A 26,041-nucleotide genomic window follows, 5' to 3' on the forward strand; every position below is an offset into this window, starting at 1 on the left:
TTTCAAGGCGCTTTCTTCCACGTACTACAAAGCTGTGGAATGAGCTTACTTGTGCGGTGTTTCCGGGACAATACGACATGGGTACTTTCAAAAAAAGCGCGTTCACCTTCCTTAGAGGCTGGCAACACTCCTGTGATTCCTCTGGTGTTGCAAGAGAATGTGGGTGGCGGTGATTACTTAACACCAGGTGACCCGTACGCTCGTTTGTCCTCCATATTCCATAAAAAAAGAACAGGAAAGTAACTGAGGATCAGAAGGACGTCTTTTCTGTACTGGAGTAGACGGGATTTCCTCTAATGGTTTCAGCAGGCTATCATTTTTTCCTCTCGGAAGTGGTTCATCCATCTACTTACAGATGTGCAGCGTGTTTTCTTTCATTCTTCGTTTCCCACGATGTCCAGCTTTTCAAGGCTTTCGCCACACGCTAGATAGCTGCAGTACGGCGGCGTCAAATGTGGGAAAACCAAATTTATCTTTTATGATTAAACAATGTGTATTCACCTGTTATTTATTAATTTCTTTAATTTTAGGTGTGGGTAAATTCGAATGTACCACATGTAAGAGAAAGTTCAAAGATGGCTCCAACTTGAATAGACACGAGCTAACACATACCAAAGATAAATCATTCATTTGTGTTGGTTGTCAAAATAGATTTGCACAGGTACAGCTTAGTCAATAAGTAATTAATTAAGCCACATACTGAGTGGGGTTACTATATACAGAGAATGAGACATTTAAAAATATACTTATCTCTTTCTTAGGAAAAATGTTCAGCTAAAATCCAAATTAGATATACCATGGCCAAGTAATGAGTGCTACTGTTACATAATAATGGTGCATTACGTGCAGTAACCTTAGCATTACGTTTTTAAAAAAAAATATATTGCATTATAGCAATGCTTGGTTGTTCAACCGCGTATGTACTTACGATGGCGGATATCGATAAAGAAGTCCGTTTGTTGAAAGTGAAGCTCACGGCTACTATCTTGCATAAAATACAGTGAAATTGAGTATTTTTTTTATTGTATGTCGTAGATACATTTGACTCTTCATTACCAAACAACCGGCAGGAATCAATAATTTTGGGACCATCCATAAATTACGACACACAATTTCATGATTGACTCCTCCCCAATTGTGAATCCCCCCTATACCTAGTGTGGTGTCACATATTTCGCAATTTTTTTTTAACATTTATGATTAAAAACAGTAGTGGTCCGAAATTATTATTATTTTCATTGATTCCTCTCCGGCCCATGAGCAGGGTGTCACAAAGTGTGTGACGTAAGTTATGGATGGCCCGTTACGGTTTTGATGTTTTAAAATGGGATCAGAATATTAGAGATATGTTGACAGAGACAGTAATGTATTGTTTCCAACTTTGGTCTACAGCATTTTCCTGGGTATATAAATGGAATTATGAGTTACTAAGGGTCTTTTAAATCGACACATACGACATTGTTGAGTTCACAAGCAGGACGTTCAGCTGATGCTAATTGATACGCCTTGCCCCATTACAATGCAGTGCCGTTCACGATTCTTGAAAAAACCCAAAAATTCTAAGCGGCACTACAATTGCGCTGGTCATTGTGATACATAAGGTGTTCAGTCTAATTTGCCCAGTAATTTCACTAGCTACGACGCCCTTCAGACCGAAACAAAGTAATCCGTACGCGTTACTGCTTCACGGCAGAAATAGGCGCCGTTGTGGTACCCTTAATCTAGCCGGCATCCTGTGCAAAGGAGCCTCCCACTGGCTTTACGTTATCAACATACCCAATGGTTCAAACAAATATAAATTTACTAGCTGACCCGGCAAACGTTGTTTTGCCATATAAATTGTATTGATCTTTTGCTTGCTAGTTGATAAAAGATGGAGGTAGTTGTATACATTAGTAACAATCACACTTCTTTTATATTTTGTATAATTCACACTATAGTTTTATAAATTATAGCCTATTTGTTATTATGGTGTGTAAGCTATATTATTGTAAAGTTTCATCAAAATCTATTCAGTAAATTTTCCGTTAAAGAAGTTCAAACATACATCCAGACATACAAACTTTCACATTTATAATATTAGTAGGATATGTTGGTGAAGGTGAAAAGCTACCAACGGATATTGAATATTGGAGAAGTATTTTATTTAAAATTTAATAAAAGTATTTATATTTGGGCTGTGCTTGGAGGTTTCCTGCGAGATCGAATCAGAAATGAGGAAATGGAACCGTAGGAGGATCAAAGTCACCGACATAACCCAAATGATTGCGAAACTGAAGTGGCAGTGGGCAGGGCACACAGTTCGACGGACAGATGGCCGGTGGGTCGGAAAACTCCTCGAATTGCGAACACGTACTCCGGTGGTAACGCAAACGCAGTGTTGGTAGGCTCCGCACAAGATGGGCTGAATACGTTGGATGAGGGCAGCGCTGGAGAGATTGTCAAGGCGATTTTTGGGGGAGGCCTTTGTCCAGCAGTGGACGTCTTCCTACTGATAATGATGATGTATATTTCACAAATAAAATTTGAAAAACAAAATTTTATGAACGATGCTGGATTCGAACCTACGTCCTCCGGCGTTACGTGCCGGTGCGCTAAACCACTGAGCTAACCGTTCGAGTACCGCCTCGTTATAAAATCCTGTTTGCTTTGTTCAACTCTCAGGTTGTGGCTTCATCTACAGGATCTACTTTACAGTTGATAACCTGCTCAACCCCAATATTAGCATATTAGGAAATTGACTTGAGATGTCGCTCTTGTAAATCTAAACAATTTGTAATGTTTTTAAAGTGATAACCCTCACTTCTAGGATTAATACACAAATAAAATTTGAAAAACAAAATTTTATGAACGATGCGGGATTCGAACGGTTAGCTCAGTGGTTAGTTAGTTAGTTAGTTCCTCGACCTCATAACATAACAAATTATGTATATTTCAGTCAGGTTCACTGCAACGACATCAAAAGAAATGCAGAGCTTATCTAAATCTAAACATAATTGAAGACAAGTCTATAAGGAAGAACTATTGCCGCGTTTGTGGTATGGTGTTCAAGTATAAAAGTGCTTTGCTGGAACACTGTGTCAGGTAAGATCTGGTTTATAACTACTTGTATTACTACATTTTGTCGATCTTCAACACCATCAATGACCATAGGGCTCACTGGTAAGTAGGAGATTACCTCTACCCTTACTTATGACAAAAATAATAGAATAAAATATATGCTCATAAGTCTCCATAGTTCTTTAGTATAGAACACGAACAGAGGAATGTTATGGTTGCTGTCTTCAGATAAGCATTTATATTAAATAATCTTAGAAAATTAATACGTCCAGATAGTCTCTTGCTGTAATTGACCACCGATAAACAGGCCAGGAATATTAGTTTAGTGTGCGTAACAAGCTACACTCGCGATTTGTATGACACTGTGTTGGTGTGCGTGAATTGCTTTTTTTTTTCTTTAGACGTATAAATGATCTGAGTAAATAATATTGTATTTTAATGCTGACGTATTATTTTGTGGCATTCCTCAGGTTTGATAATTTCTGTGTAAGTTATCCCACCACAATTCTACTGCTTCTGTCAGTTAGCTCATAATATTATTGTAGATTTCCAATTGATTTTAAATTTTTAGGCAACATTCAAATTCAAATAATAGTGACAATGAGCAAAACACAATAAATGTTGACACAAACAGAATGGTAGACAATATAGTTGATGACATACTCTCAGCTGAGGATGACTACATGACAATGTCCACATCTCAAGATCTCATGAGTTTCTCAAGTGTACAGACTCAGAACTATACTGCGCCTGGCTACGAGAGTTTAATGCAAGTTGAATTACTCAAAGAGATGAATCAACTGCACTCTCTAGATGATGAGCTTCTATATAATGATTTGTACTTTGATGGTCTACAAAGTAATCAGACATTCAATATGAATACAAATGATATTGATTATAGTACAGATAATACAGAGTTATTCGAATATGTGAATGAAAACAAAAATATTGATCAGGATTTTCTAAACACTCTGAGCTACACAAAAGATAGTATGCAGGATGAATTGCTAAATTTAAATAGCACTGATAGAAACCAACCATTGACATTAACTGAAGATTGTGCTACTATATTTGAAAGTGATGTCGATTTAGAAGTAAGTACGAATCTTGCAGCAAACTTAAACCAACTGATTGGTGAAAACAGTGTGCAATATATATCTACTGAAGATGATGACACATTTATAATAAGCCTGAATAGTGAAATTGATGCCGCTAGACTAACAGATATGTTGAACAAGGTTGAAGTAGTGAATAAGATTGATGAGTCAGAGTATATGCCTGAAGTAAGCGACAAGAGTCATCTTCTTGAATATATAGTGCCATTTATTAAGCCGACAGATAAGTGTGAGAAAACCGAAGTTGAGAAAAAAGTTAAGACGAAACCGCTTTACTTCTGCAACACTTGTGGTAAAATATTCAAGAAAAAGGATAATTTTAAATCTCATTTAGGTATGTTTATTATATTTTGCGATATTTATCATTATGAGTTTTATGGGTTAATTAGTGTCGGAACAATTAAGTTTTTGCTTCCTTAACATTAATATTATAAAACGACATCAGGCCATGAACTGTATGAAAATAAAAGAAGCACGATTGACGTCATCGCTCAATAATCATCACCTCGTCGCTTGAAGTTTTACCTGTGTGGTACAACTTCGCGTTATTATTAATTTTGGGATGTGATGTCATGGTCGGCCATCATGAAATTTACTTCAAATTGATAGGTTATACAAATTAAATTTGCAACCAAAATTTATGGACTCAGTACTCGCGCCTCTAGTGTTACGTCCCAGCGCTCTACCAACTTAAATAAATTTGTAGCATCTGATTGTACTGCCATGGTAAGGTAAAAACCAAACGCCATGGTGAGTGATCACCTCCGCCCATGGTCTCTTGTTTCTTCTTCGTCGGATTACTCTTGACAGAGCAGTCATGGTCACGTTGAGCGACGAACGATTCTACACCAGCTATCCCTTCCTGGAGGGCGTAGGGGCTTTGATCTGGTCTGTCCAGCGCATAAGGGAGCGTCCTCTTGACCTACTGCCGTTCCCTGAACAACAAGTCTCTCTATGGTATGCTCTCCACGTCGCGTGATATGTCCGAAGTATCTGAGGATACGCGCTCTGACTATAGATGAAAGCCTTTCTTTCACCATAAAATGGCCTCTTGTAGCACTAGATAAAAGACAGGAGCACCGCCGGCTTTGTGCTGGGGTATACACAGTTTGTTTTGAAGAAAGACTGGAAATACCACGCTAACTAGTTCATCCTATAATATATAACTATCCCATACTGAAGAACATAGATCTCGATAATGAAGTTGATATCACATTAAGCCACGATTATTGTTACCTGATATTTTAGGGTGTCAACCTAGAGTATTTTAATTTAATCTACTTATGAGTTTTTTTCTAGTTTTCTGATTGTAAATATTATGTTTTTAATTGAAAATAATTAAATTAGTTGTGAATGAAGTAGGAAGTGGTTCATTAATAGTAAATTATATACTAAGGGAGTAAACCACTGTATTTACGTCATGTTCGTTATAAACTAACCAGTGGGAGGCTCCTTTGCAGAGGATGCCGGCTAGATTATGGGTACCACAACGGCGCCTATTTCTGCCGTGAAGCAGTACTGTGTAAGCATTTACTGTGTTTCGGTCTGAAGGGCGCTGTAGCTAGTGAAATTACTAGGCAAATGAGACTTAACATCTTATGTCTCAAGGTGATGAGCGCAGTTGTAGTGCCGCTCAGAATTTTTGGGTATTTCAAGAAATCCTGAGCGGCGCTGCATTTTAATGGGCATGGCGTATCAATTACCATTAGTTGAACGTCCTGCTCGTCTCGTCCCTTAATTTCTAAAAAAAAAACTCTTGAGTGAAGCGAAGAATTAAGGAAGTAAGCCACTCAAGACAAAGACAAGCTCTATTCCAGAGGTGAATACTCTACTTTACACACCTTCTCCGAAGCAATTAAAAGAAAAGGCTACAAAAAAGAGTTAAAGAGTCAAATTCGATCTTTAGATATCGATATTTTTTTATATTTGAAAGTGGTAAATATACTATTCTAAAAAAACTATTATATAAAAGTAAGAATTATTCTTTAGAAATATTCTCAAATCGTACGTTCACAAAAGCATCACAACTTTCGTTCGTTACTGCATCACAACTTTTGTTTGATACCGCATTCGTGTCTGAGTGGTGTACCGAATGTCTATCGAATTCGAGCCGTGTGGAACTTGCGTTCCGGCCGTTGTTAGATAACATTATTGTGCCTATCCCGACATTAAAATTTTTGTGGAAGACGCTTGGCTTGATGGATGAAGAATTGGATGACGCTTTGACGAAATAGGGATTGTACAATAATTTAAAATGTTAAATTTAATGTACGTCAGCCACGCACGACGCGTCACTCCGGCGGCACGGCTGCCCGGTGTGCGGGCGCCGCTTCGGGTACCGCTCGTCACTCAACAAGCACGTGGCGGCCGCCCACGAGCCTCGCACGCGGCCCGACCACGCCTGCTCCGTGCAGCGCTGCGACAAGCACTACCCCACCGCCTGGCAGGTGACTGACTCCAACTTGTTGAACGAGTACCGCTCGTCACTCAACAAGCACGTGGCGGCCGCCCACGAGCCTCGCACGCGGCCCGACCACGCCTGCTCCGTGCAGCGCTGCGACAAGCACTACCCCACCGCCTGGCAGGTGACTGACTCCAACTTGTTGAACGAGTACCGCTCGTCACTCAACAAGCACGTGGCGGCCGCCCACGAGCCTCGCACGCGGCCCGACCACGCCTGCTCCGTGCAGCGCTGCGACAAGCACTACCCCACCGCCTGGCAGGTGACTGACTCCAACTTGTTGAACGAGTACCGCTCGTCACTCAACAAGCACGTGGCGGCCGCCCACGAGCCTCGCACGCGGCCCGACCACGCCTGCTCCGTGCAGCGCTGCGACAAGCACTACCCCACCGCCTGGCAGGTGACTGACTCCAACTTGTTGAACGAGTACCGCTCGTCACTCAACAAGCACGTGGCGGCCGCCCACGAGCCTCGCACGCGGCCCGACCACGCCTGCTCCGTGCAGCGCTGCGACAAGCACTACCCCACCGCCTGGCAGGTGACTGACTCCAACTTGTTGAACGAGTACCGCTCGTCACTCAACAAGCACGTGGCGGCCGCCCACGAGCCTCGCACGCGGCCCGACCACGCCTGCTCCGTGCAGCGCTGCGACAAGCACTACCCCACCGCCTGGCAGGTGACTGACTCCAACTTGTTGAACGAGTACCGCTCGTCACTCAACAAGCACGTGGCGGCCGCCCACGAGCCTCGCACGCGGCCCGACCACGCCTGCTCCGTGCAGCGCTGCGACAAGCACTACCCCACCGCCTGGCAGGTGACTGACTCCAACTTGTTGAACGAGTACCGCTCGTCACTCAACAAGCACGTGGCGGCCGCCCACGAGCCTCGCACGCGGCCCGACCACGCCTGCTCCGTGCAGCGCTGCGACAAGCACTACCCCACCGCCTGGCAGGTGACTGACTCCAACTTGTTGAACGAGTACCGCTCGTCACTCAACAAGCACGTGGCGGCCGCCCACGAGCCTCGCACGCGGCCCGACCACGCCTGCTCCGTGCAGCGCTGCGACAAGCACTACCCCACCGCCTGGCAGGTGACTGACTCCAACTTGTTGAACGAGTACCGCTCGTCACTCAACAAGCACGTGGCGGCCGCCCACGAGCCTCGCACGCGGCCCGACCACGCCTGCTCCGTGCAGCGCTGCGACAAGCACTACCCCACCGCCTGGCAGGTGACTGACTCCAACTTGTTGAACGAGTACCGCTCGTCACTCAACAAGCACGTGGCGGCCGCCCACGAGCCTCGCACGCGGCCCGACCACGCCTGCTCCGTGCAGCGCTGCGACAAGCACTACCCCACCGCCTGGCAGGTGACTGACTCCAACTTGTTGAACGAGTACCGCTCGTCACTCAACAAGCACGTGGCGGCCGCCCACGAGCCTCGCACGCGGCCCGACCACGCCTGCTCCGTGCAGCGCTGCGACAAGCACTACCCCACCGCCTGGCAGGTGACTGACTCCAACTTGTTGAACGAGTACCGCTCGTCACTCAACAAGCACGTGGCGGCCGCCCACGAGCCTCGCACGCGGCCCGACCACGCCTGCTCCGTGCAGCGCTGCGACAAGCACTACCCCACCGCCTGGCAGGTGACTGACTCCAACTTGTTGAACGAGTACCGCTCGTCACTCAACAAGCACGTGGCGGCCGCCCACGAGCCTCGCACGCGGCCCGACCACGCCTGCTCCGTGCAGCGCTGCGACAAGCACTACCCCACCGCCTGGCAGGTGACTGACTCCAACTTGTTGAACGAGTACCGCTCGTCACTCAACAAGCACGTGGCGGCCGCCCACGAGCCTCGCACGCGGCCCGACCACGCCTGCTCCGTGCAGCGCTGCGACAAGCACTACCCCACCGCCTGGCAGGTGACTGACTCCAACTTGTTGAACGAGTACCGCTCGTCACTCAACAAGCACGTGGCGGCCGCCCACGAGCCTCGCACGCGGCCCGACCACGCCTGCTCCGTGCAGCGCTGCGACAAGCACTACCCCACCGCCTGGCAGGTGACTGACTCCAACTTGTTGAACGAGTACCGCTCGTCACTCAACAAGCACGTGGCGGCCGCCCACGAGCCTCGCACGCGGCCCGACCACGCCTGCTCCGTGCAGCGCTGCGACAAGCACTACCCCACCGCCTGGCAGGTGACTGACTCCAACTTGTTGAACGAGTACCGCTCGTCACTCAACAAGCACGTGGCGGCCGCCCACGAGCCTCGCACGCGGCCCGACCACGCCTGCTCCGTGCAGCGCTGCGACAAGCACTACCCCACCGCCTGGCAGGTGACTGACTCCAACTTGTTGAACGAGTACCGCTCGTCACTCAACAAGCACGTGGCGGCCGCCCACGAGCCTCGCACGCGGCCCGACCACGCCTGCTCCGTGCAGCGCTGCGACAAGCACTACCCCACCGCCTGGCAGGTGACTGACTCCAACTTGTTAAACATTCATACAAATGCTCGAATTGTCTGGGACCCATTGCTCTGTGAACGGCTGGATCATTTGGCATTGGTTTGATCACCGCCGCCCACATTCTCTTGCCACACCAGAGGAATCACAGGAGCGTTGCCGCCCTTTAAAGGTGTATGCGCTTTTTTTGAAGGTAACCATTTCGTATCGTCCCGGAAACACCGCACAAAGAAGCTCACAGCTTTGTATTATGTGGAAGAAAGCTCTTTGAAAACCGCACTGTGAGGGCCGCCACACATCCAGATGGTGGGGATGATACCCTAATTTGTGGCGTGTCGTGCGAAGATGGAATTCGACGGCAGGAATCAGGTGAAACAACTCTTCAGAACACTCCCTGTGAAAAATACGGTTGAAGACAGACAATCGATGTGTCTACGCAACGCCAGGTATTCTAGCCGTTCACAGAGCACTAGCCTGACAATTCGAGCTGCTCTGCGTTGCACGCGGTCAATGAATCGAGGTGATACTGGGGTGCACAAGACCAGAAATGACAGCAATACTCCATATATAGCCGCACCTGCGCTTTTTAGAGCGCAAGAATGTGGGCCGGCTTAAAATAAAGCACTAAGCACTCCGGCCCGCTCCACTTCTTGATGTCCAACGACAACAGAGCTCGCCGAACAGTTTTCTCTCTGAACTGTACTTTAGGCTTGGAGCTCTGACGTCGCGGGTTGGTCGGCGGTGTTTTTCCGTTGACGTCAAGAGTCGAGTTGGAGGAACGCACAGAAGATCGGCTTTCTCTTTTGCCGTATGGGCTTGGGTGTCATTCCTCATGTGCAACAGAGGCAGGGACGGCTGGTTAAAATTACCAAGAGCAGCTTTCGACAACGACCAGAACTGTCGGTCGGGTTGGAAACTTTGCAGTTCGGATCCATTGAGCTCAGCGCCGCAATCCAAGTTCGATACGACTGTTTTTTGCAGTCAGATGCTGCTTTAACTTACGCATCGAACCAGGGCTGTGAGCTGCCACCGGTCGGTACAACAGAGCTTGACAAAAAAATCCATGCCCTGTAGTATCACATCGGCTACTGCAACGGCGCAGGCACTGCGATGGGAGAGGGGCGTCGACAGAGACCTGGTAACTATCGGGATGTGTAGTCAGCAACACAAGATTCTGGTGTAGGGTGGCCTCCGGTGTTCGACACTAACCTATGCGCAACATAGCTACACTAAGTCGCTTTTTCACGCTGGTATTCTGTGCGAGTGTGGCAACTAACCCGGACGAGTCTGGCCCGATTGTGCTGACGTCATAAGATATTATTGCGTTCCTATATTTTGATTTATTTCTTTTAGGGGCCTTATGTGACTTCAAATACATTTTAAATATAGACATACCGGGACAACATTACGTATTTGGCTGTGGTCATATGGAAGATAGTAAAAATGATATTTATTGAGTCGTATTTGTGTGCAGTTAAAGAATCATATCAAGAGAGACCACGAGATGGCGCTTAAGTGGGTGTGCGAGCGGGACGGCTGCGGGAAGAAGTTTTACAAGAAGAGCGATCTAGTCGTGCACACCAGGTAGAGCTCTGACTTATTGATCGAGGTCATGTTCGTACAAAATATATTTAATCTAATAATCTACAGATAACACAGACGCCTTGCTTATCGATTCTCTTTCTTTCAACGATCTCCACCAAATGTGTGCAATACCAAACTTAAACGGCAGATTCTTAGATCTAGCTATTTCAAACTCACCGAAACTAGTATCAGTGACCCAGGGTGTCCCACTAGTGGATTTGGAGACGCATCACCCGGTACTAGGTATTTCCGTTAATATTGTGGGTGCAACATTGAGGCCCCCAAAAATTAAAAAAAACACCCAGGCCTAATTTTAGCAAAGCTAAATATGACATCATTAGAAACGAGTTAGATAACATTAACTGGGAGGAAGCTCTCGATCCTAGTTTAAGAGTCGATGAGACAGTAGACGTTTTCTTTGATATACTTACATCCATCATTAATAAAAATGTTCCAATGAGTACGAAAGGTCGGAGCAATTTCCCATTTTGGTTCAGTCGATCGTTGATCCAGAGTTTGAAGGAAAAGGCAAAGTACCATCGTAGATTTAAAATGTATGGCAATCCAATGGATCAGTTTACATATAGGTTACTCCGCGAGAGATGTGATTAAATCCTAACGACTGATATAAATAGGTTAAAATCAGAAGCCAAAAATTTAATCAAGAAGGATCCTAAATACTTTTGGTCTTTCATAAAATCTCTACGATCAAATAGCAGCGACATACCGGATGAAATGACTTACATAGATCAAAGCGTTCAAGGTGGCCAGCAGATTGCCAATTTTTTTTCAGAATACTTTCACGCAACCTATCAGCATGACCCAAACCCAAGAACTAAACACAATGAAATCGTCGAATGCCACATGTCACTTAGTTTATGTCGTTTCACAGACTCAGATGTCATATCAGCGCTCAAAAGCCTAGATGCAAATAAAGGTACTGGTCCAGATTCTATACCTCCTAGTTTCCTAAAGGCCTGTGGCACAAAATTGGCTGAGCCGCTACGAATCATTTTCAATAAGTCTTTACTATGTGGAACTTTTCCCTCGAGATGGAAGGTTGCGCACATCAGTCCAATTCACAAGAAGGGAATTGGACTGATGTGCGCTACACACATCAGTCCAATTCCCTTCGACCAGTACAAAGATCCTGGACATATTACTAACTACCGGGCCGGTAGATCTCAATTTTGTCTGCTATCGGTAAGCTGTTTGAATTACTCGTTCAGAAAAATATTTTTTTCCACCTTAAACCCTTGCTTATACCCCAACAGCATGGATTTCTACCTGGTAGATCAACTACATCGAATCTTGTGGATTTTGTTAGTGACATTACTCAAGCTTTCACAGATGGTCACGAATTGCATGCTATTTACACTGATTTATCAAAAGCCTTCGATGTGGTTGACCACGTACTGCTCGTAGAAAAACTTCGTCACGCAGGAATATGTGGCTCTCTACTGCGGTGGTGCGAATCCTATTTGCAGAACCGTTCCCAAATTGTAAAGATTATTGAAAAATTGACTAAGCCACGGAGGCTTTAAGTCAATTTCAAGAGCCGTGCCATCAGGGGTTCCACAGGGCTCCCATTTGGGGCCCCTTTTTTTCTTAGTCTTTGTGAACGATCTAGCGACTAAATTAAAATCCAAATTTCAAATATTTGCAGACGACTTAAAAATTTATCGTGAAATTAAATCTACACAAGATACGATCATATCACAAAGTGATCTTGATACGATCTGCGATTGGTGTGTTAGTAATAGGATGGTTTTAAATTCCTCAAAATGTTTTTACTAAAACTTTTCTCGAAAACGAAATTCTTCACTACTTACTTACTTCATAAATGCGTGTCCACTAACAGAAGTTTTTACAATGCGAGATTTAGGCGTCATGGTTGACACAAAATTAGATTTTAGAGAGCACATTGACTACATTTCCAAAAAGGCATCTCGTCTTTCAGGTTTTGTGATTAGACAAACTAAATTTTTCAACGACCCTGATGTGTCGAAGATACTTTTTAACAGCTACGTGCGTAGTCTTTTAGAGTATTGCAGTCCGGTGTGGAACCCTTCTTACAAAGTTCATATTAAGAGGTTAGAGCAGGTGCAGTCGAAATTCTTATATCATCTCTCATATTCAAGTAATCTTTGTCGTCGATTAGACTGCTACGAATCTAGACTTGAGCATTTTGGCATGACGTCTCTTGTGCAGCGTAGGAAAGTGTCAGACCTTGTCTTTTTACACAAACTGATTCATGGCCACGTAGACAGTCCTCTTTTATTGAGTAAAATTACCTTGGCTGTCCCACGGCACTGCAGCCGTATTATTAATAGGAAAACGTTCAGTCTACCCTCAACACGCACAAATTATGGTCAACATTCTAGTTTATATCGCATTTGTTCTCTGTATAATGAAGTCTGTCAGAAGGTAGACATATTCAATCCGTCAGTCCCTAGGTTCAGAAGACTTCTGCTAGAAAAAGCGGATTATTGGCTTGGGGACTGTGTGGTTGAATTGTGTTAATCTAGCTTAAGTTAATGTTTTTAGTTTTATATAAAATCTAGAACACATTTAAAAGCATGGTGTGTTCACGTCCAGAAGGGCCTCCAAGGGCGAGTGCCTACTCGCCCCAACATGTTAACATATTTTTCTGTTTTATGCAACATTAAGAGTGTATCCCGTTTAGTGAACCTTTTTTAAAAAAATAAAATCTGTGTGGCTTTTTTGTTTATTATCATCATATTATTATTTTCTATTATAACTTTAACTTCTTTGATACTCGTCCAAGTAGATATATTGTTTACTTTAAATGTAATTATAATTGTTAATTTACCGTTCTTTTGTTTTCAAATAAATCAATAGTACGAATTAAGTGAAAGTCTTGTAAAGTTTTTGAACGATTCATTGGCTTTGTTTTCAAATTAAAATTAACTTAAATAATTATGCGATTTCAAAAAACTTTGAGCATAGGTCGACTTGGAAATCGTCAATCACTTCACAACACACACACGGTTCGTGTAAATAAACGTTTTATTGCTTTAGGCGATTGCAGGTGTTTAAACCGTAATAACAATAATAATATATTTATTTGCAAAAAACAAAGTATGCAATGGCTTTTAAATATTATAATAATGAGCTTATATGTTTTGCTAGCACTACCTAGCATTCAAATATTTAACTTTATTAAAGCATTATAGTATCATCATCATCAGCCCGCAGACGTCCACTGCTGGACAAAGGCCTCCCCAAAGATCTCCACGACCATTGGTCCTGCGCTGCCCTCATCCAACGTATTCCGACGATCTTGACCAGATCGTGGGTCATTTTTATGGGGGGCCTACTAACACTTCGTCTGCCGGTACATGGTCACCATTTGAGGACTTTTCTGCCCCACCGGCTGTTTGCCCTGCCCAATGCCACTTCAGTTTTGCAATCTTTTTTGCTATCGGGTTCTCCTACGGATCTTCTCCTTTCTGATTTGATCTCGCAGGGAAACATCGAGCATAGCCCTCCTCATTGCCCTGTGAGCGACCTAGCTTTCTTATCAGCCAGAATTATAGTATAATTCTTAAATATTTATAAAGAAGGTTAATGTTTACAAGCACTAACATTTTTACTGATTAAAATAATGCACATGGCAGTTGTAGGCTTTATACAGAATGTTTGTTGTGTGTCGGCAGGTACCACACGGGCGAGCGGCCGTACCAGTGCGAGTCGTGCCAGGTAACGTTCGGGCAAGTGTCGCACCTCAGACGGCACCGCAAACGCCTCCGGTGCGCCAAGTAAGTGCAATATAAATACATCATCTGCTCGCATCGTCGCAGATTCAGTGCTCCGTGGACCGCTCTGTCACTCGACGCTACATAAAGACGCCGCTTTGTGTTTCTGTATCATGGAGTATCATGGAGTGTTCCGAAGAATTGTTTACCTTTCTATCTCTATTAGCGTCTTCAGTAGTTTCCCTGGAGTATGAAAAGAAGCACTTATGGTACCCATCAAGAACCGCAATAGAGAATTATCGGCCCAGATGCTGAACGTAATGAGTAAATTATTTGAAAAATTTGTCTGTAGATACATATGCCCCATTATAACTATATCTATTCCCTACGAGCATCACGAATTTATAAAGAACCGTTCTACCGTAACAAATTAAGCTGTTTTTACAGATTACGTATTACAAAGCGTGGACGAGAAATATCAAGTGGATGCGATCTACACGGATTTCGAAAAAGCATTTGACCGAGTAGATCACGTAATCCTACTACAAAAACTATGCGTGCTAGACGTAAATAGGAGCGTGCTTCGGTGGTTTACTTCATGCATTGTGTCTTTGTAATAATACCCTGAGGAGTACCCCACTGGTCCATCCTAGGTTCGCTTTTATATTATTTTTATTTGATATTGGAAGTTGCTTCCACCTTGCACAGTATTTAATGTTCGCTGACGACAAAATAGTATTTGACAAAAACGTTCACTTGAAGATTGTAATACACTTCAACATGACCTAAATGCCTTGACAGAATACTACGCACAGAACAGAATCATAGTTAATGTTAAAAAGTGCCATCATATTACTCTGACTAAAAATGGTTAATATTTACAAGCAGTAAAACTTTTAACGATAAAAATAATGCACATGGCAGTCGTAGGCATGGTTTTATACAGAATATCTGTTGTGTGTCGGCAGGTACCACAGGGGCGATCGGCCGTACCAGTGCGAGTCGTGCCGGCAAACGTTCCGGCGAGTGTCCCATCTCAGAGAGCACCGCGAACAGCTCCGTTGCGCCAAGTAAGTGCACAATAAACACACCATCTGCTCATCGTCGCAGACTCAGTGCTCTGTGGACGGCTCTATCCCTCGACGCTGCATAGAGACGTCGGTTTATGCTTCCTCTTTCGCATATATCATGGAGTGTCCGAAGAATTGTTTACCTGATTTCCGCTATGACATTGCTGGAATTGGGTGGATAATGACTTAATCACAAATGTCGTATGGGCACTGAGTCACGAAATCCATGGTCTACAATAATAGTATTTTATGCAACAATTGTATAAGAAGGGTCAAAAAACGTGAGTTGTGAGTGGAGTTAAGGCTAATATCGCAATGAATTTTCTACGACTAGGTAATTTTGAATGAAACAAAAATTAAACAAGCAAATATCACAAGTTTTCCAGTTGCAGCTTAAATGGGCGGGAAATGTGTTTACAATCTTATCTCTGGTGAGTGGTTTTAATTTTACTTCAAAGAATGGCAAAGGTGAATGGCAAAACACCCATCAGCCAAGGCGGGAATTGTGAAAATGACAAAATATATCTAGCAGACCTATAATAATACAATACAACAATTATAAATCTAATATATAAAGTTCTCGTGTCCCGTTGTTACCAAACTCCTCCGAAACGGCTGAACCGATTTGTATGTGTGCATATCGGGTAAGTCTGAGAATCGGCCGACATCTATTTTTCATGTCCCCTAAATGATAAGGGTGACCCACCCCTAAATATATTTTTTTTGACATTTATTTTTATTTTATTATGATTCAGCATTGAAATAAACATACAACTTCAAATTTTCACCCGTCGTCGTAGGATCAACACCTATTTTTATATCGTGATTCGAATCGAATATAATGATTATTGTAGTACGATAAATTTTATGTAGGTACTATATATTTGGTAGGTCTGAGAATTATTAGTATAGTTATTGATTTAACGTTTGCTGGGTCAGCTAGTATTTTATATAATTAAATTTATAAAATCACCTCGCTTACCTCCAAAAGCGGTATGACGCAATCAGTCCATGTGTCCCTGCACTGTATATTATACAACTAAATTGTAAGATAATTGTGTTGTGTAAATGCCCAGAAGCAACAACTCTCATTGGTAGCATTATACACATACGTTTTTTATTTTTTTTTTATTAAGTAAAGTAAGTCAATTGTATTCACCGGTGATAGATAATGTTACAGCTGAGCTTTTAATATTTATTTATATTTAGTTAGAACTACTGTTCGATTTACACGACAAAACGAAACAATTCAACATTTTGTCGCTTTTCGCTTCTCGTTGCAAGACAACTCCCTACCGACTGAAGGTGCATCAAACGTCATTTTATAAGTAGTAGAAGTCTCAAGTAAAGCTTAGCGGTTTATTGTTGGTTTATCTTTTTAAATTTTTTGGGGATATGTAATTTATGTTTAATTCTATTATTGTTTCAGATCGGGTGGTTGTCGAAAAAATGATTCACTGTTGCAGAAGCCGAAGAAAGAAATTGTGACGACTTGAAGTAAAGAAACTGGGCGGCTGGCTGGCTTGCAGTAAATAGAGCACGGCAATACTTCAAGCCGGCCTACATTCTAGGGCTGTACAAAGCGCAGGTCCGGCCACACATGGAGTATTGCTGTCATCTCTGGTTTGGTGCACCCCAGTATCAGCTCGATCCATTTGACCGCGTGCAACGCAGAGCAGCTCGAATTGTCGGGGACTCAGTGCTCTGTGAACGGCTGGATCACTTGGCGTTGCGTAGAGACGTCGCTTCATTGTGTGTCTTCTATCGCATTTATCACGGGGAGTGTTCCGATGAGTTGTTTTACCTGATTCCTGCCGCCGAATTCCACCTTCGCACGACACGCCACAAGTTAGGATATCATACCCACCATCTGGACGTGTGGCGGTCCTCCACAGTGCGGTTTTCAAAGAGCTTTCTTCCATGTACTATAAAGTTGTGGAATGAACTTCCTTGTGCGGTGTTTCCGGGACGATAAGACATGGGTACCTTCAAAAAAAGCGTGTACACTTTCCTTCAAGGCCGGTCGCTCCTGTGATCCCTCTGGTGTTGCAAGAGAATGTGGGCGGCGGTGATCACTTAACACCAGGTGACCCGTAGGCTCGTTTGTCCTCCTTTTCCATAAAAAAGAAAAAAAAAAGAAAGCAAAACAAAAATCTAGTTTTACTTTATACATTGAACTCCGACTCTGTTATTATTATTAGGAGAATTTAACTTTTTATTTAGTGTTCTTATGTACAGTAATTTTGTAAGTTCTTTTTATAATTAATCTGGTTTAATAAATAGTTATTATTATCATGATTATTCTACTTTATTAATAATGCAATTTTTTCTGTACAATGTATAGCCCTGAACTTTATACACTTAATATTACACTTTGATCCGGTAAGTGATGCTGTGATATCTACAATTCTATTATGTTGTAATTTTTTTAGATTCAGATATGAACCAAATGCGTAGTCCTTAAGTTTCACTCCCCTGCCAACGTTTCATAACGGTTTCAGACAAACTTCACAGTGAAACAGCAAATAAAAACACACAATTTATTCATGATCAATAAAAAGTATCACAGATTTACATCACCTCCTCCTCATCTCGTATCTTCATGTTCTGCATAAAGGTCTCCAAGTTGTTCGGACCATTGACCAAGCTGTCGAATGTGTGGTGATTGTTGCCCAACTGTCAAAAGAAATGACATAATATCATAATTATCTAATATATATATTATGTATCATATACCTCATAAAATTATAATGCCTACTACGCTGACATTTCTAAATTTTAACGGAACGACAAAAATTTTAAAAGACCTAACCTATCGAAACAAACTAACCAAACACTTCCTTTTTCATAATAAATGTCAAATTTACAGAAACGGCTCAAAGTGTTGCCTTGCTCAATACTTGCCTCGCTCGTCGGGATATGGCTTGTGTGAACATTTCGCACCATCATCGGTATTATTGATGCGAAAATCGATCCAACGCTGTTCAATTTCGGCAACCGTTGGGCAATCGGAGAAATACACTGTGTATTTCACACAACAATTTTTTGCGACTTGACATTTTTTGAAGCCAGTACTTGAGTATAATGACATCTTTGTATTGAAGTAGCAAACATTTATGAATGAAAAATAGAAAAACTATTTAAAATAGACAATAATTAGGTAAAATAGGTACTTAGGCCTTTGGGTAGACAAAATTTTTGGCTTTGATAATAAATTAATTTTTAACGGGGTATTTTGTAACACGTTGTATATTCTTGATAATGTTATATATGTTCATAGGCCCATTAGCGAATTTTACGATTGAAAAGCGCTTAGTTTAAGCCTAATTGACAATTTTTTTTGACTTTGAGTGTGTCGTGTGTATATTATCCAGTATACATACATAGTTAGCGAGCCACTTGGACAGGTGCTCGGTGTAGTGCGGGTTCTGGAAGCGGGCGTCCACCAGTAGGACCCCGCCCCAGTCGCGCACGTGACGTACACACCGCCCCACCGCCTGGTTCAACGCTCTGCAATAAGACAACACTACTGTTCAATAAAAATGCATTTATTTTCTCAAAATTCATCCATTTAGATCTCTTTTTTATGTCATTTCTTATATACTAGATAATACTACCTCTTCGGACACAATGGCGCTCTGAAAGAGAACAAGCGACGCTAGAAACACTCCCAGAATTATTTTATGCGCTTTTTTTTAAATAAAATATATAATATTGTACTGTCATTGTGATTGCCATAGCATAATTTAGTCCCAGGCTGTCCGATCACTTATGTATTCAGCTTTGGACCAGTAGGATTTACGAAAGAGCCATTTTTTTAATAAAGCATTTAAATATATATACTGGGACTTTATTATAAAGGTATATAACATTTACCTTTAAAGCTATTTGTGTATCTTCTCATTTAATACAATATACTCAAATATACATATAAACATTTTTGACTCTGAAACAAACAATCATATTGATCATAAAAATATTTGTACCTTCCGGGATTGAGACAACAATAACAGTATATATTACTTAACGTTATCATTATAACTACATATCTTAACCCACAGGTGAGATATGATATAGTAGATGCAGGTAACGCGCATGTCTATGGGAGGCTGGTTTTTAACTTTCAATAATATAAGTCTCTTGCCTGTTTGCCCCAACTAATATAAAAAGTCAAATACAATCAAATGTAATTAAATCATAAATAACTTCAATAATTTATAGGGTACAGCCGAAACATCCATTCAGACACAATAAAATACTTATTACCTTACAAATAAACTTTGTATTAAGTTATACCTGAGAACAAACAAAGAATATGCAAAATGTTGACTATATCACTGACAATACTTTCAATATAATAATAATTCTAAAACGTTATACGTCCAAACATACCAATGATATACAAAACACCTAATTGTAAACTTATTGTATATTCTTAGTTATAAATTTATACCAAGTTTATATATAAGTCCGTTTAAGTATTACAAAAAAAAATACTTTAAATTAAATAGCCTAAGCCGAATTCTAGATGACAGCCATCCAGTCACCACTAATAGCGCCCGTAAGCTTTATATAAAATTATTTGACATGACATTATTGACATTGACATTAATAAAGTGATTTTTTTTTGTGTTTAAGCTCATGTATTATTATAAAAATAATAAAGCCAAAAATAAATATTTAAAAAACAGACAAAACAAACAGAGGCTCCTTTGCACAATCCTGTGCAAAGCCGGCTAGATTATGGGTACCACCACGGCGCTTTTTTTTGCCGTGAAGCAGTAATGTGTAAGCATTATTGTGTTACGTTCTGAAGGGCGCCGTAGCTAGTGAAATTACTGGGCAAATGATACTTAATATCTTATGTCAAGGTGGCGAGTTAGCGAATTATTGAGGTTTCTCAAGAATACTGAGCGGTTCTGCATTCTAAGGGGCAGGGTGTATCAATTACCATCAGCTAAACGTCCTAATCGTCTCGTCCCTTATTTTCATAAAAAAAATACTTTATTGATTATAAATAGAAACGACAGAATCAGCGTACAGTTAATAAGGTAATAATACCTGTAAGCCTGTACCCTGAGCCATTCATTCCCGGGCAGCAGTTTCCTGTTCTCCGTGTATCTGTTGTTGTACTTCATCTTCTCTTTGACGGCCATGTCGTAAGTGTTTGGGTACGGGACACCGATCTGTAAGAGTTCAAATTTAATTGACACTAAAACCGATAAAAGATCGGGTTAGTGTTGTTCAATATGGATCAGGGCTAGCAAGTACTATACAAGTACGCCAATACTATTTTTGGTTTACCTATCCTTAATAAAACTCTTAAGACTAAAACTCTTACACCAAAAACGGGGAACTTTGTTTTTATATGACGTGATTTGTTCTATATGTATAGAATGATATTAAGTAATTTATAATTAAGCGCCAAATATTTCTGGGCGTTTTTTAAAATTATTTTATTAATATTTACTAAGGAAACAAACAGATACATCACTATAGTACAAAATTAAGTTAATCAAAATTAAATAAATCCTAGATTAGTTTCACTGAGAACACAAAAGAATACAATTTTACAGACATGACAACAGAACGATAAGTTAAGTAAACAATAGAATATTTAGGCGAATACACTGTATTATTATAAATCAAGACACTGACAGGGATATAATAATGAATAAAGATACAAAATTTAGGTTAGGACAGTAATTGTTGTTTTAACTTAGTCTTAAATGCAGCAGTAGAGGAGTGCGAAAACAGGTCGACATTAATGTGAGAATCCAATGATGAACACATTCTGTGAAGAGGCGCGCGAAACCCAATATTGGTTCTAGGAGTCGGTAGGTTGAAAGTTCTGTGCGTGCGTAAAGACCTGGCAGGAACATTGAATGGCAAAAGCTTGAGAAGTTCAGGACAAGCTAGTTCATTCACACATATTTTTCTTAAGGTGACACAGTCTATCAAGTGACGTCTTTGGCTAAGTGAAAGTAAATTGTATGTTTTTAAAAGTTCATTGTAGTTAGCCCTCATTTGTTAGTTACATGTATCATTGAGTGCTATTCAATAACTTTGTTAATTGAATCTTAAGTAAAGGCGGTAAGTTATAATATGCATTAATAGAAGTATATTATGTTGATTAGTCTCTTTATTCTGTAACATCTGTATGGAATCTTGTATCTAGGTTTATATACATATCGATGTCCGCTTAACAATAAAATAATGTAATTAATTTATACGCGACTTCAAAAGATGTTCCTTATCTTACTTATGAGTGCTCAAGTTGTGTTCCTTGTCAAGTTTATCATTCACCACTGACCAAGAGTTTTAAATAACGTATAAATACTGAAGAGGAAGTATAAGGAGGGATCATCATCTGAATCATAAAAGATTACTAACCAATCAAAATGATCGATAAATAATTAAACATTGGGATTATAGTATTATTAAATCAAAGATCCAGTTTTAATAATTGAAGTAGTATATTTTAAGTTTAAATTTAGCTTAGCATCCAATACAAAGATGATCACAATTCAGTTTCACACCCAATATGATAACCACAGATAATGTTACAAGAACCATATAGCTTAGCCACAGAGTAATAGTGATATAAACAACTATATTTTACAACAGGGAGAAACTCAGGAATCCTAATTGACTTACCGCAATGACGGCGCGTGCCTGGTGATCTTTGAAGTCCATACCCTCGGACACCTTGCCGCGGTACACGGCGAACAGTAGCGCGCCCTTCTCACTCGCAGAATATTTGTAATAGTCCTAGAATCAGATATAACTAACTCTAACTATACACGAATGATGATGATGCCCACCCTCGACTAAGCTTCCGCTCGGTTGTCAGACGCAATGGACAGGCCAGTAACCTCATTCGACGATGAGCACGATCCTCAGTCATGAGGGAACGACCGCATAGAGAGAACTATATTTCGGAGGCCTAATAATGAGAAATTATATGGTAATTGGTTTTTATTTGATCTTTGCGTACTCCGACAAAAATACCTATTCTATAGAACCTTAACTGACTCGACCAAAATTGGTCTAACCAAAAAATATTATAGTCTAAGGATACTTCGTGTCCTGTGGAAAATAAATACGTTTACTACAGCTGACGAACTTTCTCATGGACTACTTTCAAGTACAGTTCAACCATATTTCCAAAACTTGACAAAAAATGTGAACATAAGATCTGACTAATAAAATTTGCGATGCAGTTCCAACCACAAATTTATAGGTCGACAAAAAAGTGAGAATTGATTGGTTAACTAATTCATTGATTGTGAGTGGCTGTCAAAAAAGTAAAGTTGGCCTATCAAAAAAGTGATTCCATCTAAATATACTTTTATCCCATCTACTTCCAGGACAAGGTACCAATCAATTCTCAGTTATTTCATTTAAAAAACTTCCCGTCCCCCTCGGAGTGGTAAAAATACAAAGAGATATAGTATTATTTGTGTTGTATTTATTTCAAATTTGTAATAAGTACGCTATTAATTATTACTATAATGTAATTTGGTAAGATTTATTTTTTTGTCTGTTTGGGCGTTTTCATAACAGTTATCAAAATAATATAATAAAAAATCACAAAAATCTTGAACATGAATTACTATGTCTTTCCAAACCTACTTAAATGATAATATATGGCCACCGTTCATGGTTATCCGCAACAACAGGTGTCATGAGATGCGTTGCCGGCCTTTGAGGAGGGGAGTATGCTTTTTTCTTGAAGGTCCCTAAGTCGTATCGGTTCGGCCAGTAATTAATTCCAGAAAGTGGCTGTGCGAGGCAAGAAATTTCTTAATAAACGCGCGCTTATGGAATGCCAGACGTTAACGCATCGAGTGGTATTTTGCATTGTTTTCAGTAATAGGAAGGCATAGTACACACATTGCTATGCAGACGACAGCACTGGTGATGCCATATACACGGGCCATGCAGGTCTCTCTCGGGAAATCGTCGACCAGTGCCGGGAGAAACTTGTGTCTTCTATCGAGTCCTCTCTTGAGAAGGTGGAAAATTCTCGGAATGGGGAAAATTGAACCTTGTCCAATTTAACCCCCAGAAGACTCAAGTTTGCGCGTTTACCAATAAAAAAACCCCATTTGTCGTATCACCGCTCTTCGACAACACTTCCCTCAAAGCCTCGCCTAGTATAGGAATACTGGGTCTCGAAATCTCGAGCGATTGCCAATTTCGTGGTCATCTGGAAGGCAAAGCCAAATTGGCTTCAAAGAAACTGGGCGTCATTTTATTAAATTAACTCTATTGAGCACGTCAATACTTCAAGCCGGCCCACATTCTAGCGCTCTACAAAGCGCAGGTCCGGCCACACATGGAGTATTGCTGTCATTTCTGGTCTGGCGCACCCCAGTATCAGCTCGATCCATTTGACCGCGTGCAACGCAGAGCAGCTCGAATTGTCGGGGACCCAGTGCTCTGTGAACGGCTGGATCACTTGGCGTTGCGTAGAGACGTCGCTTCATTGTGTGTCTTCTACCGCATTTATCACGGGGAGTGTTCCGAAGAGCTGTTTAACCTGATTCCTGCCGCCGAATTCCACCTTCGCACGACACGCCACAAGTTAGGATATCATCCTCACCATCTGGATGTGTGGCGGTCCCCCACAGTGCGGTTTTCAAGGAGCTTTCTTCCACGTACTACATGGGTACCTTCAAAAAAAGCGCGTACACCTTCCTTAAAGGCCAGCAACGCTCCTGTGATTCCTCTCGTATTGCAAGAGATTGTGGGCGGCGGTGATCACTGAGCAACAGGTGACCCGTACGCTCGTTTGTCCTCCTATTCCATAAAAAAAAAATAGTACGTACGTTTCTAACAAGAGTGTTAAAAATGAAGCGTTATAAAGTGGCTCACCTCCATTATATCGCTGTGGTCTCGAACATTGCGACTCTCCATAAACACGTGCTTCAATTGCTCCAACTTGCTCCACACATTAGTTTCCCTCCAACTGAAATGTAATTGGAATTTTATATTTATTTTAGTGTGCTTCACAATATATGTCTTACACTCGCGATCTGTATGTCACTTTGAGTTAGTGTGCGTGGCATTACTCATAATAGAGGTTCACTGTCAACGTCAAATTTTTTCGATTTTTCACAGCTGTAACAGTCTTTCTAGTTGTATAAATGATCACAGACTAATTGTATCATATCGATAAAATAAAAATGTAGTAGTAATTAAATTACTCCAGCTTAGCGTTAGTGTTTTTAAAAACAATATTAATATATATAACTATCTACATTTGTGGCCAGCGGCGTATCATATGATTACCACAATTTTGTGTACGAAAGTTGATGATAGTAAATGATATTTATTTCAGTAAATAGATCTTAACAGACACTTTTACACGTCCTTCTTATTACTAGACAAGCTGACCCTATTTCTGCCGTGAAGTAGTAATGTGTAAACATTATTGTGTTTCGGTCTGAAGGGCGCTGTAGCTCGTGAAATTACTGGGCAAATGAAACTTAACATCTTATGTCTCGAGGTGAACAGCGCAATTGTAGTGCCGCTCAGAATTGTTGGGTTTTTCAAGAATCCTGAGCGGCACTGAATTCAATGGTCAGGGCGTATCAATTACCATCAGCTGAACGTACAACTCGTCTTGTCCCTTACCATAAAAAAATGTTATTATTATTACATGAAATAAAACTAGCATGTTACAAGAATAAGAATTTATGGTATATAACCGCCATCTCTATTCGTGAGTGGGAATCAAAACTGTGTACCCAGTATCGATGAACTAAGATTGTCGAGCCTTTTTTTTATGAAAATAAGGGACGAGACGAGCAGGACGTTCAGCTGATGGTAATTGATACGCCCTGCCCATTACAATGCAGTGCCACTCAGGATTCTTGAAAAACCCAAAAATTCTGAGGCACTAGAATTGCGTTCGTCACCCTGTGACATAAGATGTTAAGTCGCATTTGCCCAGTAATTTCACTAGCTACGGCGCCCTTCAGACCGAAACACAGTATTGCTTACACAGTACTGCTTCACGGCAGAAGTAGGCGCCGTTGTGGTACCCATAATCTAGCCGGCATCCTGTACAAAGGAGCCTCTCTCTGGTCACTAACCGGCGCACCAGTGTGTTCATGAGGCCGTAGGAGGGCAGGAAGCACAGCACCCCCGAGGGAGTGACCCGGCACACGTGCAGCACGGCGGCGCCCAGTGCGTCCTGAGTGGCGGGCTCCTGGCACGCCCGGCTCGTGCACTCCAGCCTGGAGCGGTCTGGCTGGCTGCCCAGGGTGCCTATCCACACCTGGACAACGACGATCACATTTACTAAGGTCCGAAACCAAAAACTTAAACGCATCTCTTGACGTGTTGCGTATGTCTATGGGCCTCGTGCTATTTTAAAATAAGGCTGGCATAAAGAAGCAACGTTAATATCGCATTAGTATTGTCAAAATCCTGGCGCTAAACAGGAGGAATTTCGTACGTTCACCTGCTATTTATTTATTTATTAGGCACTTCAACAGAATACATATTAATACATTTACATATAAACTTAACATAATTTACAATTCTAATATACTAGCACACCT

General features: G+C 41.6%; 2 protein-coding genes across 8 annotated transcripts in view; one reads left to right on the plus strand and one right to left on the minus strand.

Moving 5' to 3' along the window:
- LOC126975738 (zinc finger protein 573-like) overlaps positions 1-26,041 on the plus strand; it is a 358,061-nt gene that overhangs the window by 8,302 nt on the left and 323,718 nt on the right. For 2 of the 5 annotated variants that reach the window (XR_007731783.1, XR_007731784.1), the window contains exons 5-12: positions 531-661; positions 2,939-3,084; positions 3,632-4,509; positions 6,453-6,622; positions 10,569-10,678; positions 14,359-14,460; positions 15,366-15,467; positions 16,897-17,055. Coding sequence is in view for 2 of the 5 variants with exons in the window: in XM_050823749.1 (XP_050679706.1) it covers positions 531-661; positions 2,939-3,084; positions 3,632-4,509; positions 6,453-6,622; positions 10,569-10,678; positions 14,359-14,460; positions 15,366-15,467; positions 16,897-16,963 (1,706 nt within the window). In the remaining 3 variants the exon portion in view is untranslated. Of the gene's footprint in view, positions 1-530; positions 662-2,938; positions 3,085-3,631; positions 4,510-6,452; positions 6,623-10,568; positions 10,679-14,358; positions 14,461-15,365; positions 15,468-16,896; positions 17,766-23,796; positions 24,093-26,041 lie in introns of those variants that run through there. The other 3 variants (XM_050823749.1, XM_050823750.1, XR_007731785.1) reach the window with 2 other exon arrangements.
- LOC126975737 (Fanconi anemia group J protein homolog) overlaps positions 17,994-26,041 on the minus strand; it is a 115,597-nt gene continuing 107,549 nt past the window's right edge. For all 3 annotated transcript variants that reach the window (XM_050823748.1, XM_050823747.1, XM_050823746.1), the window contains 6 exons: positions 25,571-25,755; positions 24,348-24,441; positions 22,125-22,238; positions 20,529-20,653; positions 18,851-18,977; positions 17,994-18,143 (listed from right to left, as the gene is read on the minus strand). In XM_050823748.1, coding sequence (XP_050679705.1) covers positions 18,039-18,143; positions 18,851-18,977; positions 20,529-20,653; positions 22,125-22,238; positions 24,348-24,441; positions 25,571-25,755 — 750 coding nt within the window. In that variant the 3' untranslated portion in view covers positions 17,994-18,038. The remainder of the gene's footprint in view (positions 18,144-18,850; positions 18,978-20,528; positions 20,654-22,124; positions 22,239-24,347; positions 24,442-25,570; positions 25,756-26,041) is intronic.

This window comes from Leptidea sinapis, chromosome 37, assembly GCF_905404315.1.
Source record: "Leptidea sinapis chromosome 37, ilLepSina1.1, whole genome shotgun sequence".
NCBI lineage: Eukaryota > Metazoa > Arthropoda > Insecta > Lepidoptera > Pieridae > Leptidea > Leptidea sinapis.